At 30.8% G+C, this 18,742-nt stretch overlaps 3 protein-coding genes across 3 annotated transcripts; all 3 read left to right on the top strand.

Moving 5' to 3' along the window:
- Positions 1-1,107: 1,107 nt before the first annotated feature.
- LOC146918472 (basic helix-loop-helix (bHLH) DNA-binding superfamily protein) lies at positions 1,108-7,116 on the top strand. Its single transcript, XM_085720107.1, has 9 exons — positions 1,108-1,549; positions 1,994-2,243; positions 2,876-2,950; positions 3,228-3,293; positions 4,083-4,148; positions 4,295-4,351; positions 5,973-6,017; positions 6,243-6,284; positions 6,571-7,116. Exons 1-9 carry the CDS (start codon positions 1,320-1,322, stop codon positions 6,703-6,705), a joined length of 966 nt encoding a protein of 321 aa, XP_085576233.1. The 5' UTR covers positions 1,108-1,319; the 3' UTR covers positions 6,706-7,116.
- A 4,604-nt stretch (positions 7,117-11,720) lies between these two features.
- Positions 11,721-15,169, top strand: LOC146918471 (bark storage protein A-like). Its single transcript, XM_085720105.1, has 5 exons — positions 11,721-11,955; positions 12,877-12,944; positions 13,069-13,224; positions 13,787-14,011; positions 14,701-15,169. Exons 1-5 carry the CDS (start codon positions 11,736-11,738, stop codon positions 15,031-15,033), a joined length of 1,002 nt encoding a protein of 333 aa, XP_085576231.1. The 5' UTR covers positions 11,721-11,735; the 3' UTR covers positions 15,034-15,169.
- Positions 15,170-15,319: 150 nt separating this feature from the next.
- On the top strand, positions 15,320-18,561 carry LOC146918470 (bark storage protein A-like). Its single transcript, XM_085720106.1, has 5 exons — positions 15,320-16,276; positions 16,519-16,586; positions 16,681-16,836; positions 17,309-17,533; positions 18,190-18,561. The coding sequence occupies exons 1-5, from the start codon at positions 16,060-16,062 to the stop codon at positions 18,520-18,522; spliced, it is 999 nt and encodes a 332-aa protein (XP_085576232.1). The 5' UTR covers positions 15,320-16,059; the 3' UTR covers positions 18,523-18,561.
- Positions 18,562-18,742: the final 181 nt, after the last annotated feature.

Raw genomic sequence — 18,742 nt, 5'->3', positions numbered from 1 at the left:
GGGAAGAACGTTCTCACAATCCAACATAAATGCATTACTGAACTCTTCTATGCCAAAAATGCCGAAAATGTTTCGATTTTCCACGCCAAAAGTTTCTTCAATTTTCAATTCCATGGCAAACGTTTCAATTTTGTTTAAACTCCATCAGAATCATTGATTTTCAATTACCGGAACCACATACCTAATTATTGTTTTTTAGTTTAGTGTTATTTCATGTTTTTATTTTATTTTGAGACATATAATTATTACTCATCCTTTGAATCTACAAGAAACAAAATCTGGATTTTGTGCATCGTTGAATGCTAATTGATTACAAATTAAGTGCATGTGGACATAGGATAGAGCATAGTGTTTTGATTGAAAGTCACTTGCTATTCATTTTGATATTGTAAAAACAACATGGATTTGTAAAGCTTTCCGTAATAAACATGAGTATTCCGAAATTTTGTCGAAAACGTAATATTGGAAATACACCTGAAGGAAAAAATTTATAGGGATTTGTGAAATTTTCAAAAACGTTTTATACTGAAAAAAATAATAATAATAATAATTGGAAATACACCTGAAAGAATATACCGCAGGGGTGAACTCATGTTGAATTAGGAATTGTTCAAAGTGAGAGTGAAAAATTAATGTATCAGAGGTTAAATAGAAAAAGGGTAAAATTGGATTTTTTGAATATTTGTAAGGGTGAAAGTATAAGTGTTGGGGTATAGGGTAAAATTTCCCAAATGCTAATAAGTGGCCTTAAGAGATATGGATATGTGATATTGTTTGTTGTTTATTCTATGTCTATAAAATTGTAAAATTATTCTTTTAATACAATGTAGATACACATTTTTTTAGAGATATATAGACACATTTTTTTTGAAAGAATATATAGACACATATATAGCCACACATAGGTAATTTTATAATTATGGGAATTGTTGTTACCTTTTATATGTCACACGCTTTAAGATAAAGCAAAAGTAATCGGAGGAAATAATAAAAGCAATTGAAGAAAAGAGATAACACGAAAGTAAAACAAAAGAAAAGTAAAGCAATAAAGAAAGGAAGAAAAGATAGTAAACAAAGACAAAAGGTTCTCAAAACTCCATGATTATTATTCAAACTCTATCAAGAATAAGTCCAACCAAAGGGTGTGGTGCTCCCCCTACTTAATCAACCTCAATATGACCTCTCAAAGTTTCTACAAAGACATTGTTTAGGCAAGAACATCAAGAAAGAAAGTGAGAAAAGAGAAAGGAAAAAATTATCTCATTTTTTCTTCTTCTTTTGTAATAAAATTCACAAAGGGTTGAATAATAAGCCATACCATGAATAGAGGTGTTGTTCAAAGCTCTCCAGTTCAACAAATGATGGCTAGTAACCCTAATTGGTGGAACATCAATAACATGAGGCCACCATCTCCACAACCTCCTCCTTTATTTTCATCTCCTTCTAACTTTCTCAACCCTAATTATGCACCAACTTCATCTTTTCTTCCTTTTTCTTCATGGCATGAAAATCATCAAGAGCTTCCCGAACCATGGAGTCAACAACTCATGTATTTCTCTCTCTCTTACAATAATCACTATTTTTTTTTTAAGGGACAACAATCACTACTAAATTAGTAAGGGGAATTTAGAGACAGAAAATGAAAAATCACTCTAAATCTGTCAATAAATTTAGTCACTAAAGTTAGTGACAAGAGATTTAGAGGGGAATTTCAATTTTTTTATGACTAATTTTTGTAACTGATTATTAATTTTTCTATAATATGGATATAGACTTGTTCTATAACCATTATGGTGAATATTATGCATGCATGTTTGTGTATTTCGTATTGTGATTCCCACTACTCCATTTTGCTGCAATTGAGCTGGAAAATCTCTTGTATTTTCTAATAAATAGATCTATTTAGAAGTTTCAAAAAGTTAAAATTCAAACGTATGTGTTTGGTTAATTAGGAAGGATCAAAATCTAATTAATTGTTTTTGGCTAATTGAAGGGGTGGAATTGTGGGGGAAGAAGATAAGATTGGTATGAGCCAATTTCAAAATCAAATGCTAATAAGTCAAGCTCCAAATGCTTCTCTTGTTGATGTTAAACAAGAAAACTCAGGAAATAGCTATGCATATGGACATGGAAATGAAGAACTTAATTCATGTGTGACAAGTTTCAATAACAACATGTTGGATTTCACTAACAACAATAGTAATATAGATGTGAGGCATCCACCACTAGATCGATCTTCTGAGGTATGTAAAAGAATAGATTTCTTAATGATCTAATTTGATTATGAAAAAAGCTTCTTCATTAAGAATCCATGGCTAGACTTTTTATGAATTCATGTACCTTTTTTTTCTTGGTCAATGAGTTGCACAAATTAACCTCACTTTTCAAGAAACTTTACCAATATTATCACCTTTAATTAATTTGGCCAAGAGAAAAAGCTTCCATGTTTTATAATATTTAATTAAAAATCATATTTTTATTTCCAATATAAATTATATATGCAATCTCAAAAGGCAAGAGCACCCAACCTTTCTTTAGTTTAAAATCATAAGGGGAACTTTCATTCTAATTTCTTCATTTTTTTTGACAAAAATTTCTTCATGTATGGTGGAGCAAAAGCTTGGTAAACTTGTTTCTATTATCTTCTTTAGAGACATAATTAATTTTGCATTTTTTTCATCTTTACATTTCAGTCGTTCGTTCAAATTTTTCATAGCAACACGGTGATCTGTGTCGCGGCATCAGTATCTTTATTTTACATTAGTTCATATGAAATATGGAATATGAAATATAGATGTAAATTACTTTATTATTTTTGGAAATTCAGTAAGAATTAAATATAATTAATTAACCAAAATTTCTTTCATTCTACAAGTGTAACAGTTCTGCATCTGGTGGGGCAATGAAAAAAGCTAGGGTTCAACAATCTACAACTCAAACTACTTTCAAGGTATAATGCAAACTTCCATGGAGAAACTTCCAACTCCTTAACTCTCTTTCATGCATACAAACATACAAATACCATGTGGGGAGTAACTATTGTCTTTCTTGGTTTGTCCAATTCTCAATTGCAATTATTCTTTATCTACTTTGTTTCATCAATTTACTATCATAGAAAGAAATAAAAAAGAATCAAAATGAGCCTAATACAACAACAAAATATAGCCAACTTTTTAGCATGTGCACTTGTCCTACACGTTTTCATGATATCTTGTTCTCAATTTCAGGTTAGGAAGGAGAAGTTAGGTGACAGAATTACTGCCCTTCATCAGCTTGTTTCCCCATTTGGAAAGGTAATTAATTAATCCTAGTTTATTCAATAAGAAATTTATTATATGCTTTTTAATAGAAAGGCATTAACATTTTAATTTTCTTTATACAGAATATTTTATAATAAAAGTTTCTAATCCCCACTAAATCCAAAATAGGGAACAAAAAAAAACTTTTAAAAAAAATTGTTATAAATTAAAGTGGCAATAATTGTTATTTTACAACAATAAAAAAACTAAAATAGTTGTAACCCTAAGCAGTAAGCACTAGTAAAAATTTATTTACCATCACTATTAGAGAAAAAATTATCACTAAAAGTTATAGACATAAAATGAAATTGCTATTTAATTTAGAAAAATGATATCGAGTGCTCTTGGGGCACTTTTTAAGGGCATTTAAATAGTATGTTTTTGTGAAAATATGTGTAGTATTGCATTGAAAATTAAAATAATTTATTTTTAAAAAAATATTTTTTTTATTTGAAATGCTTAAAAAGTGTTCTGTAAACACCCGTTAACACTATCCTTTAATTTATTTGCTACTACATTCGAGGAGAAAATTAATTAGAGAAAAATTTATATTTTCAATCTCTATTTTTTTGTTGTTAGTTTAGTTTCTTAATAACATATTGTTATTTATAAGTAAAAATATCGTTAAATTTTTCTTTTTCTATCTTCTATTTTTCTGCATGATATTTTAGAGGGGGGGGGGGGGGGGGGGGGGGGGGGGGGAAGTTACTTAATTTATTGCATTATATATAGAAAGTGGTGACTAGGAATATGACAGTGGTATGGTATATTTCACTTTTTCAGACTGACACAGCCTCTGTCTTGTTAGAAGCTATTGGTTATATCAGATTCCTTCAGGGTCAAATTGAGGTGATCGATGATTCTTTCTTCACTTTATTTTCCCAAACAACCATAACACAAGCACGCTGTTAAAGTTCCATTTCACATTTCACATAACAAGTTCTTAAAATGCATGCATTTTTTTCATTCCTTTTTCCTCTCTTGGAATTATGCAGGCTCTTAGCTTACCATACTTGAACAATGGATCAGGAAACACAAGGCAACAACATCCGGTAAGAATTAATATGGTCAATTACTTGTCATAATTTCCCTCAAAAAAATTACTTGTCATTGTTTCACACATATTAAAAAAAAATTAATTAAATAATTGAATTAATGGTTAACGAACATCACTAAATAATACTCCATCCGGTCTCAAATGTAAGAAACTTTTCACTTTTTAGATTCATTCAATAAATTATGTATGTGGTCTTTATTATAGACCACATAAATCATTTATTGAATGAACCAAAAAAGTGAAAAATTTCTTACATTTGAGATCGGAGGGAGTAGATGATTAACAAACTTCACAAAATAACAAATCATTCAAGATAATCAGAGTTCAATTCTTAGATGGAACCATTTTCGATTGACTTTACTTATCTTTTAGTCGAACTTTAGATTAGCAGATCCCTTTTATCTGAAAAGTGGAATGTTAACACCCAAATAAAAAGTTATAAACTAATGAGAGAAAATTACACTTTTACCAATTTTTTTTTTTGAAGCAACACTTTTACCAATTATTCATTTGTTCGATTCTTATTATAAAAAATGCAAAGTTAAAAATAATAACTTGAGAATGATACATATATTGTTAATTAGAGGGTATAAATGGTAAAATGTAATTAATACTCCCTTTAATCTTTTTTATAAAAGACAAATGAGTCAATAAAAGTTGATGTAATCGATTCATAATAAAGATCAAATATATCAATCTTGGTTGACTTTATAAAAAAAAAAAACCGGAAGAAGTATTACTTTAAAAACTGGAAAATGACAATTATTTTAGGACACTTTTTACTTTTTTTTTTTTTTTTGCAAATACAACAATTATCATGGATAATATGGAGTATTAATTAAAAAACTTGCATCTTAGTGCTCTAATTTTGAATATAAATAACCAAATGGCTAAGCATGAAATTTTTATGATGCTAACACTAACTCTAACACTTTTAACACACAATTTCTTGTTAGCTGAAAATCATGCTCAACACTTTTTGTAGGCTTATTTATAATGTGATGGAACCCACATAAATATTTCATCAAATTAGAGAGTAAATATTCAAAATAAATTGGGTATGTTGCTAGCCCTCGTCAATATGACGATGTGATCGTTGATCCAAGTTGATGAGACTTTGTTCCTTAAAGAGAAAAGCTTAGGGTTCGATCGTTAACATTTATGAATAGAGAAGCCTCTAATATCCTCGACAATATATTTTGATAGTTGTACGTAAAATTAAAATACTTTAGTTTATAGACAGAGAAGTGCTAAATATTAGGAAAGGAACTCCACATGAATGCAAGAATGTGGAATTGTAGTATCTTAAAAGAACAAAAAAAATGTAGTTTGTTCCTTCGGCAGAAATCACATGTTGTGTTAAAATCAAGGGGTCAAAATTGTTTCGTGTGTGTCTTTGGCCATACCTTCGTAAAAATAAGAATTATTCAAAAACATAAAGTCATTTCTCATTTTCTTAAGAAAGAATAATAACTTTCTCTCTCTTGTTTTCACTTTCATCTTCTTTGAATTCTTGCTTCATATAGTTTGATCTTGCATGTGCAGAAACGTACTAGTTTATGGATAATTATGTGGTACTAATTGAGTGATGATTGTAATTATTTAATCTTAATTAGGTTCAAGGAGAGAATAATTGTTTATTCCCTGAAGACCCTGGTCAGGTAATCCTTTGGATCCATTAGAACTAAAGAGAAATGTTACCAGCTTTATCAGATTTTTAATATAACTCAAATATATGAATAATCAAAACAAGGGGCTTCCCTAAAAAAAAAGAAGGGGTTTGCTTTATAGCATCACTAATTAATTACAAATTAATTAAAAAGTTGAATGCTTATTAATTAATTAATTAATTAAATTCTAATTTTAATTTACTTCTCTGATTACAGCTCCTAAATGAAAATGGTTTGAAGAGGAAAGCAGCTGAAGAGGTAAACAAATTTGTTCTCAAAATACAAATTCAATAAATTTTTGTTTCTTTTCTTTTATAATTATTAATTATCTCTATTAAAAAAGTTGTCTTACCAATAAAAATTATAGACCAAAAAAATATTTTGTCTTTGATTTTATCATTAGAGACATCAAAATTATTTTTCCTCCAAGTCTAATTTTCATCAGCAATTCAAGTTTTTCTAGTATAGTCAAAATAAAAATTGAATAAACATCTTTTTTTTTTAATTCTTATGTGTCTTTTTCATGTTGGCAATAACTAATTAGGTTTCTCAAGAAGAACCAAAGAAGGACCTAAAGAGTAGAGGTTTGTGTCTTGTTCCAGTGTCATGTACACTACAAGTTGGGAATGACAATGGAGCTGATTATTGGGCACCTGCCCTAGGAGGAGGCTTTCGGTAGAGACCAAATTTAAATTATTAATGGGGCAGCATATATAGATATTAATATATGCTTTAGTAAAAAAAATATTAATATATTCTAGCATGCATATAGGTAATTAAATTCATGGAAATTGATATAATATCATGAGCAGTCAATCTGCTCAAAAACCTACCAAGGCTGATTGCTCATGATGCTATACTTCGTAGTTCCTGAATAAAATGTGTGCTAGATAAGCCATGATGAACTAGTATTTGCAAGCCCTAATTACCAATCTACTTTTTTAATGTGAAATCAAGCTAATTACTTTATTTTCATTAGCAAAATATTTAAGATGGTGGTATTATTAATGTGCTCGATTATGTATATGCAATATTTGTATTAATCATTTGAATGCTGTTTTTTTGGAACCAATTGAGAGTTCGTTTGTTACTTTTTGTTTGTGAAAAAAATCACCTTTTCAAACAGAAAAAACCACTTTTAGAAGTTTTCATTCATTTGTTATAGCTTTTAAAATTTTAAAATTGCTTAAATGGGAAATTGCTTTGAGTAGTTTATCTATAAAATTGTCTATAAAAAGAGATGGAGAAAGAGGGGTTTTTATTATATATAGTGACTTTGATGGTTATTTTACGACTGTCCGTGGAGATTTGAACTTATGTCTTGATATTATAATGCTAAGCTCTTTGGATTGAGCTAGCACCTCATGTTTAAATAAGAAAGTGCATTTTTTATAATTGATTTACAAAAACAATAATTTTGTTGATAATAATCATAAAGAAAAAGCTTTAGTTTTTTAATTTATAATATGTAACACACACCCCCTTAGAATGATGATTATTTTGTGCTTGCTTATATATTATCACTAAATCGTCTTCTAAGCTAACAAAGTTTGTAGCTTGTTTGGATCATTATAAAAACTTGAGAAATTAAGATAAAAGTAATGAGACATTGAGATGTATATTGCTAAGAATTGGTGATGTTTTGCTCGAAAAGACAAGGTTTAATTGCATGTTTAGTCCCTTATGTTTATTTTAGGTTTTAAGTTGGTCCTTTATGTTTTAAAAGTTTTAAGTTGGTCTCTTATATTTTACAAGTTTCAAGTTGGTTCAAAACGTTACACACATTTGAATAAGTTACTCTCTTCTGTCACTTGATTGTTTGAAGATTTGGGTTGACAATGTGGGTGAAGGAGTTTAACTTATTTAGAAAATCAGTTTTAAAACATTTTCTTAATTTTTTTTGTTTTATTGAACTTAATATCATATCGCGGAAGGGACTAACTTATTTCAACATGAGTAACGTTTTGGACAAACTTGAAAACTTTAAAATGTAAGGGACCAAATTGAAACTTTTAAAACATAAGAGACCAACTTGAAACCTAAAATAAACATAAGGGACCAAACATGCAATTAAGCCAAAAGATGATTTGTGATGTTTTTGGGAAAAAAATTTGTATGATGGATTCTTATATTAATTCCATAATGAACCGAAAGGATGCATGATGTTTGGAGGGTAAGGTTGGAGGTTCCTTCTCATTAAAAGTTGCTTATGCTCATTTATCAACATTTCTTTTGCCTTCATTGCATTGTCATCTAAATGTGTTGGTTTTGGTGGAATTATACAAGATCTTTTCGTTGGTTTTATTCGAATAGAGTACAAAAGCAGTCTTAACTCTTTTCGGTTTTTTTATTTGAGCCTTTAAAACTCATCGTATGATGTAAATTAGACAATTTGTATTTCAAGTTGTGTTTCAAATCCAGTTCAATGAAATTATTTAGTCATTTGATCTTTTTGATCTAATAGTTGAGAACTATTACTTTCTTCAAAAAAAATTATTGCTTGCAGCTAGAGGAAAGTTTGCCAACAAAGAGAATCAGATACAATTATAAATTTAGACTATTTTGTTTTCTTGCACCGCGAAATGACTTAAATGCCACCAACGACAAACTGTCGTTCGCTAACCTATTACACTTAATTGTCGTTCTAGCAATATAATAATAGCAGTGGTGAAACTTTTAGGAAGGTGTTCGAAGAGGTGCTTTTGTACTTGATATAGCTGGGTTACCAACTGACATATTTCGATCGGTAGGTCAACTTGATCAAGTTCACAAGAACCTCTTCATAATCAGATCTGCAACATAATGATGAAAGACAAGGTATTTCAAGAGGATTGTTTTCAGTTAGATCTTGTTGCCTTGTCAACTGACATATTTATATTGCTAAGGCAGAAAGATCTAGCTAATAGCAACCTCTTGATGTTCAAATCTTTTGGAAGACTTTTCAGAGTTTAGTTGTGTTTTACAGCAAATGAATCGAGGACACTAATTTATAGAAGTTTCTCTGTGTCGTGGACCACATAAATTGTCGGTGCAATGTGGACCACACAAAAAACCTGTGCTGAACTAGTTCGGATTATATAATTCGAACCTTACATGTGTCCTATAAACCATCCACACCTTGGGTGAAACACATATCAAACAGCTCAGAATGTTGACGGTTACAACTCAGAGTTTTTGTTATGTTTTATTTTATTACGTGTTTTACATTCTAGCAACCATGGGTGACTTGCACCCTATATATCTTCGTATATTTTCTATGTGTTCCTTCGATGTACACATTTATCTTCTTTTGTAATGAATGAGCACAAACACATTACACAAACTGCAATGTGCGATGAAGAGAATTTTAACACGAGAAATTTAATTTCAACGATGTACATTAAATATAACAATTTCAAATACAAAAAAGACACAATTCAACAGCATAAAACATGTAATAAAATAAAATATAACAAATCACAAATCAGCTAAACTAATTTCTTCGTCTGGTGTAACAGCCCGGGGCCCCCCCGGTCTCACTATTACTCACAAGCTTAATCACTACCCCCCTCTCTAGTAGTGTTTTTGCCTCCCGTGGGAATCGAACCTAGTACCTGGGGATAAGTACTACTTCAATGCATTCCCACTACCAATTGAGCTACCTGGGGAAAAATAGTCTCACCCTTACCTTAGATTGTTTTTCTGAAATCAAAAGCAGCGTTCTTCGTTCCTAGGGTTCTCTCTCTGAGTTTTCCACTTTCTCCTCTTTCTCCAAAAAGCGGTTTAACGTAAAAATTCTTTCTAACCTAAGCTTCCTTATTTATAATACTAATCACTCTTCCTAAATCTATTTAGGCCCAATAACTTATTCTTATTTCTATTCTAACCTTCAATTTTACTTACACTAATAATTCTCATATTCTAATAAATTCTCATATTCTAATAAATAATAGAATAATGCCACATAATAAAATACTAACACCTCATATAAATAAATAAATCACATAAATAGACTCTAACTTAATAAAAATAATTAAATAAAAAGGAGGGCGTTACATCTGGTTCCTCCAACAGTGTCTTGATCAAACTTTTCTGAATTTTCTCAACAGATCCGACTAACGAAGCATCCAACTTGATCGGTTATTTAGTACTATACTGACCAAATATCGAAAACATGGTTCTCACATCGTCGTCGTTCATGAGTTTCATTCGGCTGAACCGCACAGTTCTGACTAAGTCGGTCGATGGAAATCAATACTCAACGCTATCCACTATCCTTGTGTCTCTATGATTGAGTTGATGGTTGATTTGATCCAGCTGATTCTTCAATCCAAAGTGAGTGACATCAGTGTGAATCCTGAATAGATGAGGTGGTTTTCTCCTGTTGTAGTAAACAACAGCTATCTTGTGTTTGGATCAATGACAAAATGTCCATTTTTTTTTGTGGTTTACTGCTTATGAAAACAGGCACACTAATTTATGGAAGTTTTAGGGCATCGTGGACCACACCAACTGTCGGTGCAATGTGGACTACACAAAAACTTTACGAAGTTTGACTCATTATTGAAGCATTTTGGATTGTATAATCCAAAATTATCTAGAACATTTTTGGATTGTATAATCTGAATCAAATCAGAGTGTTGGAAGGTTACTTGCTCAACAAGTAATTCATGGAACACGTTTTTCAAATGGTTTTACCAGCTTTAATGACTAGTAAAACCCTTTGAACATGTTTTTTGACCCATAATTAAGAATTGTTACCCTCTATGCAACTCATCCTTCAAAAATTTCCACTTTAAATACCCTTTAAACCTTCACAATTTTTGATCTCATCATCTCACACTCTCTCCTCCTTTCTTCTGTAACAATGTGTTTCCATCGTTGGTCTTTCATACAAAAATGGTACTCTGAAAATTCAGGAATTGTATGAACGGTCAATGAGGATGGTGTCACGCTGTAAAGAAGTGTCATCTATTTAGATGCGAGGTTGGTCTGCTTGGATGTAAGATTGACCATCAAGGTCTCCCTCCCCATCCTTCTCCACTTTATTTATCTGCAGATTGAATTTGTGCATTGCCTCCCCATCCAATGCAATGTTGAGATGAAGCAAGAGGAGGAGAAGGGATATTAAGAGAAATAAATGGTGTATGATCTAGTGTGAGTAGATCATGATAATATTAACGAGAGAAATAATTGTTTGTTGTGAGTCGGACCCCGTGGTCAGAAACATTTACTTGGTCGTCCTTAGCTCATCCAATAAATTATTCGATCTTACATAAATTTCAAACCTTTTGAAAATGTTTTTTAAAATTTTGCTGAGTTTTGGTCTGGGTTTTTTTACTAAATTTTGAATAAAAGAAATTTGTGATAAACTTTACTTTTTAGTCTCTTAATTTTTTCACTAATGTTTCTTCTCCTATTATAAACAGATATAATCCTATATATGAATAAGCTATGGTATATAGATTAAAGAAGACAATTTAATAAGAGAGTCAGAGCTGGTAGGATATGGGCGTATTCTCTGGACTACACAAATAAATTATTGTCACACATTTACCATGTTGATATAAATAATATGAAATCAAATCCAAATTTTGATTCTATGTTTATTTTATGCTTTGTTCATTTCTTGTGTGACATTATTTAATAATTTCACAACCATGTGTATGATGTGTGTGCATTTATATATTTTCATGTTTGGACCACTTGAAAGATAACAATTGGAGGAGAATGGAGTTTCTTCTAGGTGTAGTTGTGATGATGGTATTACTGGGAAGTAGCATCAATGCCTATGGTGCCATTAATCAACTTTCTTGGAGAGAAATCAGCAATATCAATAGCAAAGGACCATATATTGGTATAGTTGTGCCAAATGCCTTTGAGTTGAACCCTCTTCTTCAATCATCAAGCTTTGTGCCTCATAACAAGTTTCCTTACTTTGACTTTGCTGGTAATTTTTACAATATCTTGCTCGATTATTTTGCTATACTTCTATACATAATTACATATATATGCAGATGATGCCTATCTTCATCTTTCTGCCTCTATTTTTGTCCAAACTAGTTCAATAGTTTCTGGTGATGAGTACTGGTGTTCTAAAGTTTGAAATACTCGACTGTTAGATTAAGAGAGAAAATTTTTGTCTCTTAATTTAACGCTCTACAATCGGCTACATCATAAATTTAGATGTAGAAGAATCATGTTTGTAAAATTTACAACACAAATCTAGCAATGGGTCTGAAGCATGGATGATGCGTGAAGCCCAGCAGTAGATGCAGAATAGGCTTTGATACCATGTTGAAATTAGGATCTAACTCATCTTTACAAAACCGATTTGTAAGGTGATGAGTGTCTCATATTTATAATTTTTTATCAAGCATCTTATATATTCGATGTGATACTAAATCCACATCCTCAAAGCCAACACAAGGCAACTCAATTGTTGCAAATAGGCGGATAGGGACGGACCGCAATAAAGACGGAATTTCCAAAAAAAATATTATGGCGGTCCTTTGATATGGTAGTCGAGAAATTACGTGGTCATAAGATTTTGAACACAAGATTCGGACACACTCAATAATGAGTATTTTTGAAATAGTTATATTTATATCTATTTTGTGTGTATCCAAATCTTATGTAATGAATGTTGTGACCACTAAGTATTTTCCTCTAGCGGTCAATCTTTTCTAGCTTTTAATAAAAGACTTAAAATTCAATAGTGTCTATTTTTTCTATCATTTTGAATACTATTAAAAAAGACTTAAAAGTCTCTTTCAAAAGAAAGACTTTAAAGTTAAAAGTCAACAATTTGATATGATTTTTGATAGAACAATATGATCTCAATTGATTTTTGGTAAACTCGACAATGTAGGAAGACATTTTCGGATCGGTGAATTGGAAAAGAAGAAGGTTATTGTTGCTATGACTGGAGAGAGTATGGTAAGTTAAGTTTCTTCTTTCTTATGCTTTTACTTAAATTTCTGGTTATATATCATTTCTTTATTCTTAGTCTTTTGTTTTCTATTTGTGTAGCTAAATAAAAAAATAAAAAAAAATTGTGTAGCTAAATGCAGGTCTTGCAACTCAATTGTTGCTTACTTTGTTTAATATAGAAGGAGTTCTACATTATGGAATAGCAGGTAATTTAAATTCTAGATTCCAAATTGGAGATGTGACAATTCCACAGTATTGGGCGCACACAGGACTTTGGCATTGGCAGGTACCTACACACACAAGTTGCTTCAATTATTTTGATATTTTCAAGCTGTGTTCAATAATATTTTGGCATGGGAATGGGTATGGGGCATTCCAAAAAACTAGGTAACAAATAAGAATACTATCCAAAGTGCTACCAATCATTTTTTTTTATTACAAAATTTAACAAAGACAGATTGAAAAGCACATTTAAGTTAAACTAGCCACCATCAAATGAATTTAATTTATATACACCAACGGCGTTTTTTTTTTACACTTGTATCAAATCATATCACATCATAGCGCCATCTTTTTAGGTTATTCATATAATATCTAAAAAATATATATATTTTTCGTGATTTAATTGGATGAACGTATAAAAAAAATTATGTCGTCAATGCATGAAAATTAATCTCAAACATAGGAATTTTATTTTGATACGTCGTTCTATTGACGGTGTCAAAAGTATTACACTATAAAAAAATTACAATCAATCAAGTGTGTAATTTTATAAGTAGTTATGATTAAAATCAAATATTTTTAATGATCTAACGATTTCATCTTACTTTTATGATTTAATTGAGCAGAGGTTTGGTGAAGACATTGGAGATTTCAGAACAGAATTGGGCTATCTTAAGTTTGCCAATTACAATAACTACACAAAACATTCCAAATCAGAGGAAAATCTGTTGAACAAGGTTTGGTATCAACCAGAGAGAATTTTTCCTGTTGATGGAACTCCTGAAGTTTGGCAGCCTGCTTTTTGGGTTCCAGTTGACAAAACTTACTTTGAAATTGCAAGAAAGCTCAAGGTGAGTTCAACCCTAATTGATCATCTCATTATGAGTGTTTGTTTGGTTTTTGCGGTGATAAAATTCGATTTTGATTAATTGATCGATTTTGTAAAATTGATTTCAGTTAAATACAAGTTTAAGATAAAAATATTGTTGTTTTGATACATTCACGTGAAAGTTAGTTGAATAATAAATTTGAGTGTAAAAATTATGGTCAGAGTTAACACCTGTGAATCATTGTTTAAAATTAAAATATATTCTAGATGCAAAATAAATTTTAATAATCTCCAAACAAACCAAAATAAATTTTAAGTCTTTAGAGATACTTTTTACTCACTAAAATGTAAATCCAAACACGGACTAGGTATTTCTAAAGAATAAAGGTTCAAGTTTGGTACTTGAAAATGAAAACTTGAAACCTATTTGTTACTTGATAAAAAAGAAATATCGATTTGGACTATGTGTAGTGTAACTACCTGAAGTTAGTTGAATTTTGACTGTTCGTCGGACAGTCTAAATTTCAATACATATTTTGATTGATTTTAATTATGATATACCGAACTTAAAATCTACACTGGTCAATCTTGATTGAACGATTCAGGTGTGATTGGCTGAGTGTGACTGCAACAACCCAAATTTCATTTCCGCCACTACAAAAATGAAAATATATAATTTTTTGTGGCTAACTTTTCACTTATTTTCTACAGAATGTTGAATTGAGTAGTTGTGTTAACACAACTTGCTTGCCAAGAAAGCCTATTGTGGCGAGAGTAAAGAAAGGGGTAAGTGCCAATGTGTTTGTTGACAACAAAGCTTATAGAGATCATTTGAATTGTAAATTTGATGCTACTCCAACAGACATGGAAAGTGCTGCTGTTGCTTTAGTTTGTTTCCAACACAAAATACCTTTCATTGCCATTAGAGCATTGTCTGATTTAGCTGGAGGAGGTTCTGCCTTGAGCAATGAAGTATCTATTTTCATATCATTAGCCTCTCAAAATGCATTTGATGTTCTTGTCAAATTCATATCCTTATTATAATTTAGTAGCTTTAATCCCTTTTTTAATGAATAAGCAAGGGTCGTTATGAGAGGGAGAAAGAAATTATGCGTTTCAATTTTTCTCTTGTATTACGTACTCAAAATAGAAGCATAATGAAATCTACTTATTTATTTAATTTGAAATGCAATAATATTGTCATCTCCTCTACTAGGTCATCATTATCTTTTTCTCTCTCAAATTTTCTCCATATTTTATTATTCCTAAACACATGATAAAATGTTTGTCTTCAACCTTCAAATATTTTTATCAAATGCGACATTCTTAACTATTTGTTGTCTTCTTTATTGAATAAAGGGTCATGTGCACTTAGCTCAGTTGGTAGGGATATTGCATATTACATGCAAGAACTGGGGTTTGAACCCCGAACACCCCACTTCTCCACATTTAAAATGTGTGAGCTCTAACCACTAAGCTACTTCACAACAAAAAAAGGGCCACGTGCACAACTGTAAACACTAACAAGATAATTGATACTCTCTCCGTCCCGCAATAGATGACCCATATAAAAATGTGTAATTTTGACCTAACTTACTTTGACCATATTTTTCCTACTAATATACAAAGATAACTAATATCATATAAGATGTCGTTAGATTTGTCTCGATGAGTTTTCAAAATATCAAATTTTCATAATTTTTACTAATATATTATTCAAGATATTTAAACTCAAAATTATACATCGGTATGCGTAATAAGGTCAACTATATCAAGTATTATTGGACGGAGGGAGTATTTATTTAGGAGGTTGACATCTATTAAAAAAAATAGCCTAGCCTATGTGGGGTGGGGGCATATTGTCTGGACTTCACAAACAAATTAAATGTCACATTTATTAGGTTGATATAGAAAAATGATTGATTGGCTCCCTGCATGAAATCATATCCGAATTCATTCTATCTTTATTTTGTTCATTTCTTGTGTGACATTATTTAATACTTCCACAACCATGTGTTCATTTATATATTTTCATGTTTGAACTACTTGAAAGAAAACCATTGAAAGAGAATGGATTTTCTAGGTGTCCTTGCGATTATAGTATTATTGGGAAGTAGCATCAATGCCTATGGTGCCATTAGTCAACTTTCTTGGAGAGAAATCATCAATATTAATAACCAAGGACCATATATTGGTATAGTTGTGCCAAATGCCTATGAGTTGAACCCTCTTCTTCATTCATCAAGCTTTGAGCCTTATAACAAGTTTCCATACTTTGACTTTGCTGGTAAATTTCACAACAATATGTTGTTCAATTATTTGATTATACTTGTATACATAATCACATATGCATATGACACCTTTCTCTTTATGCCTCTATTTTTATCCAAACTAGTTCATTACTTTTTGGTGATAAGTATTGGTTGTTCTAAAGTTTGAGATGCTCTTTAACATCAATAGAAATGAAATTTTAAATTTATGATAGAACATTACGACGTCAATTGATTTTTGGTAAATTTGACGACGTAGGAAGACACTTTCGGATCGGTGAATTGGAAAAAAAGAAGGTTATTGTTGTTATGAGTGGAGAGGGTATGGTAAGCTAAATTTCTTCTTGCTTATGCTTTTACTTAAACTTCTGGTTATATTTCATTCTTTTTTTTCTTAGTCTTTTGTTTTCTATTTGTGTAGCTAAATGCAGGTCTTGCAACTCAATTATTGCTTACTTTGTTTAATATAGAAGGAGCTCTACATTATGGAATTGCAGGTAATGTAAATTCTAAATTCCAAATTGGAGATGTGACAATTCCAAAGTATTGGGCACACACAGGACTTTGGCATTGGCAGGTACACACACAAGTTGCTTCAATTATTTAGATATTTTCATAAAGTTTTTGAAGTTACAAAAATTGATAGATGGGCTTTTAAATTTTTCAATAATTGTTTAAAGGTCGTGTTAACAAGTGCTTTAAGGACAATGTTTAACGAATACACAAATATAAAATTTGTTTTGAAAATACAAGTTAAAGTAGTCTCATATATAACTACATTATTTTCATTGCAAAAGTTACTCTTTTTATTTGCTTAAACAATGTTCTAAGACATTTGTTAGCATTTTCCATTGTTTAAAAGTTCAATGCTCTAATTATAAACGGAGCATTAACAAACTTAAACGAAGCATAGTCCACTAATATCAAACATTTTTAATGATCTAATTATATTACTATTAATTGACAATGTAAATTTTTTTACACCTAATGCTAGTTTAATTCAATCCTAAATAATAATTTCATCTTACTCTTATGATTTAATTGAACAGAGGTTTGGTGAAGACATTGGAGATTTCGGTAGAGAATTTGGTTATCTTAAGTTTTCCAATTACAACAACTACACAAAACATTCCAAATCAGAGGAAAATCTGTTGAACAAGGTTTGGTATCAACCAGAGAGAGTATTTCCTGTTGATGGAACTTCTGAAGTTTGGCAGCCTGTTTTTTGGGTTCCAGTTGACAAAACTTACTTTGAAATTGCAAGAAAGCTCAAGGTGAGTTCAACCCCCTAATCAAAGTCTCATTACAAGTGTTTGTTTTGTGCAAAATTTGATTTTAGTTAAAAGTAAGTTCACGGTAAAACCATTTGTGGTTTATCACATTCACGTGAAAGATAGTTGAATAATAAATTTGAGTACTAAAAGTTATAAATCATAGTTTAAAATAAGAATAGATTCTATATGCAAAATCAATTTTAATAATCTCCAAGCATACAAAATAAATTTTAAGTTTTCAAGATCACTTTTGACTCTCTAAAGAGTGGACCCAAACATCCACTAGGTATTTCTATAGAATAAATGTTCAAATTTGGTACTTGAAAAAGAAAAACTTGAAACCTTTTAAATACTTGATAAAATAAAAATATCAATTTGGTCATCATTTTGAGGGATTTGGATTGTGTGTAGTATAACTGCTTGCAGTTAGCTGAATTCTGACTGTCCATAGGACGGTCTAAATTTCAATACATATTTTGATTTTTTTATTATAATTTACCAATCTTGAAATCTAAACCGATTGATCATGGTCGGACAGTTTAGGTGTGATTGGAGGCATGTGACCACACACAACCCTAATCTCATTTAAGCCACTCCACAAATGAAAATCTACAATTATTTGAGGTTGAGGCTAATGTTTTACTTATTCTCCACAGAATGTTGAATTGAGTAGTTGTGTTAACACAACTTGCTTGCCAAGAAAGCCTATGGTGGTGAGAGTAAAGAAAGGAGTAAGTGCCAATGTGTTTGTTGACAATAAATCTTATAGAGATCATTTGAACTGCAAATTTGATGCTACTCCAACTGACATGGAAAGTGCTTCTGTTGCTTTAGTTTGTTTCCAACACAAAATACCTTTCATTGCAATTAGAGCATTGTCTGATTTTGCTGGAGGAGGTTCAGCATTGTCCAATGAAGCATCTATCTTTTTATCATTAGCTTCTCAAAATGCATTTCATGTTCTTGTCAAATTCATATCTTTGTTATAAATTTAGTAACTTTAATCCCTTTCTTAATGTATAAGCAAATGATGTGGGTGCGTCTCCTTTGCCGTCTGTGGGGTTAGGGGCGTTCTCCTTTGTGGTGTTCTGTGGGTGTGTCGCTTGGCGACTATTTTATCGTGTGATACGAATAATGAATGATAGAGAAAACTTGAGAGATAAAAAGATTATGATGACCTAGGAGATGACAATATTATTGCATTTCAAA

This window comes from Medicago sativa, chromosome 6, assembly GCF_051527215.1.
Source record: "Medicago sativa cultivar Bolivia chromosome 6, Bolivia_mono, whole genome shotgun sequence".
Classification (NCBI taxonomy): domain Eukaryota; kingdom Viridiplantae; phylum Streptophyta; class Magnoliopsida; order Fabales; family Fabaceae; genus Medicago; species Medicago sativa.
The sequence above is the reverse complement of the archived record's forward strand: the minus strand, read 5'-3'. Positions and strand labels throughout refer to the sequence as shown.

Coding starts and splice junctions, on each gene's coding strand:
- LOC146918471 (XM_085720105.1), top strand. CDS start 11,736: ATGGAGTTTCTTCTAGGTGTAGTTGTGATGATGGTATTACTGGGAAGT. Junction 12,945..13,068: donor CTATGACTGGAGAGAGTATG/GTAAGTTAAGTT, acceptor AAAATTGTGTAG/CTAAATGCAGGTCTTGCAAC. Junction 13,225..13,786: donor CAGGACTTTGGCATTGGCAG/GTACCTACACAC, acceptor TTAATTGAGCAG/AGGTTTGGTGAAGACATTGG.
- LOC146918470 (XM_085720106.1), top strand. CDS start 16,060: ATGGATTTTCTAGGTGTCCTTGCGATTATAGTATTATTGGGAAGTAGC. Junction 16,587..16,680: donor TTATGAGTGGAGAGGGTATG/GTAAGCTAAATT, acceptor CTATTTGTGTAG/CTAAATGCAGGTCTTGCAAC. Junction 16,837..17,308: donor CAGGACTTTGGCATTGGCAG/GTACACACACAA, acceptor TTAATTGAACAG/AGGTTTGGTGAAGACATTGG.
- LOC146918472 (XM_085720107.1), top strand. CDS start 1,320: ATGAATAGAGGTGTTGTTCAAAGCTCTCCAGTTCAACAAATGATGGCT. Junction 2,951..3,227: donor CAACTCAAACTACTTTCAAG/GTATAATGCAAA, acceptor TCTCAATTTCAG/GTTAGGAAGGAGAAGTTAGG. Junction 6,285..6,570: donor AGAGGAAAGCAGCTGAAGAG/GTAAACAAATTT, acceptor ATAACTAATTAG/GTTTCTCAAGAAGAACCAAA.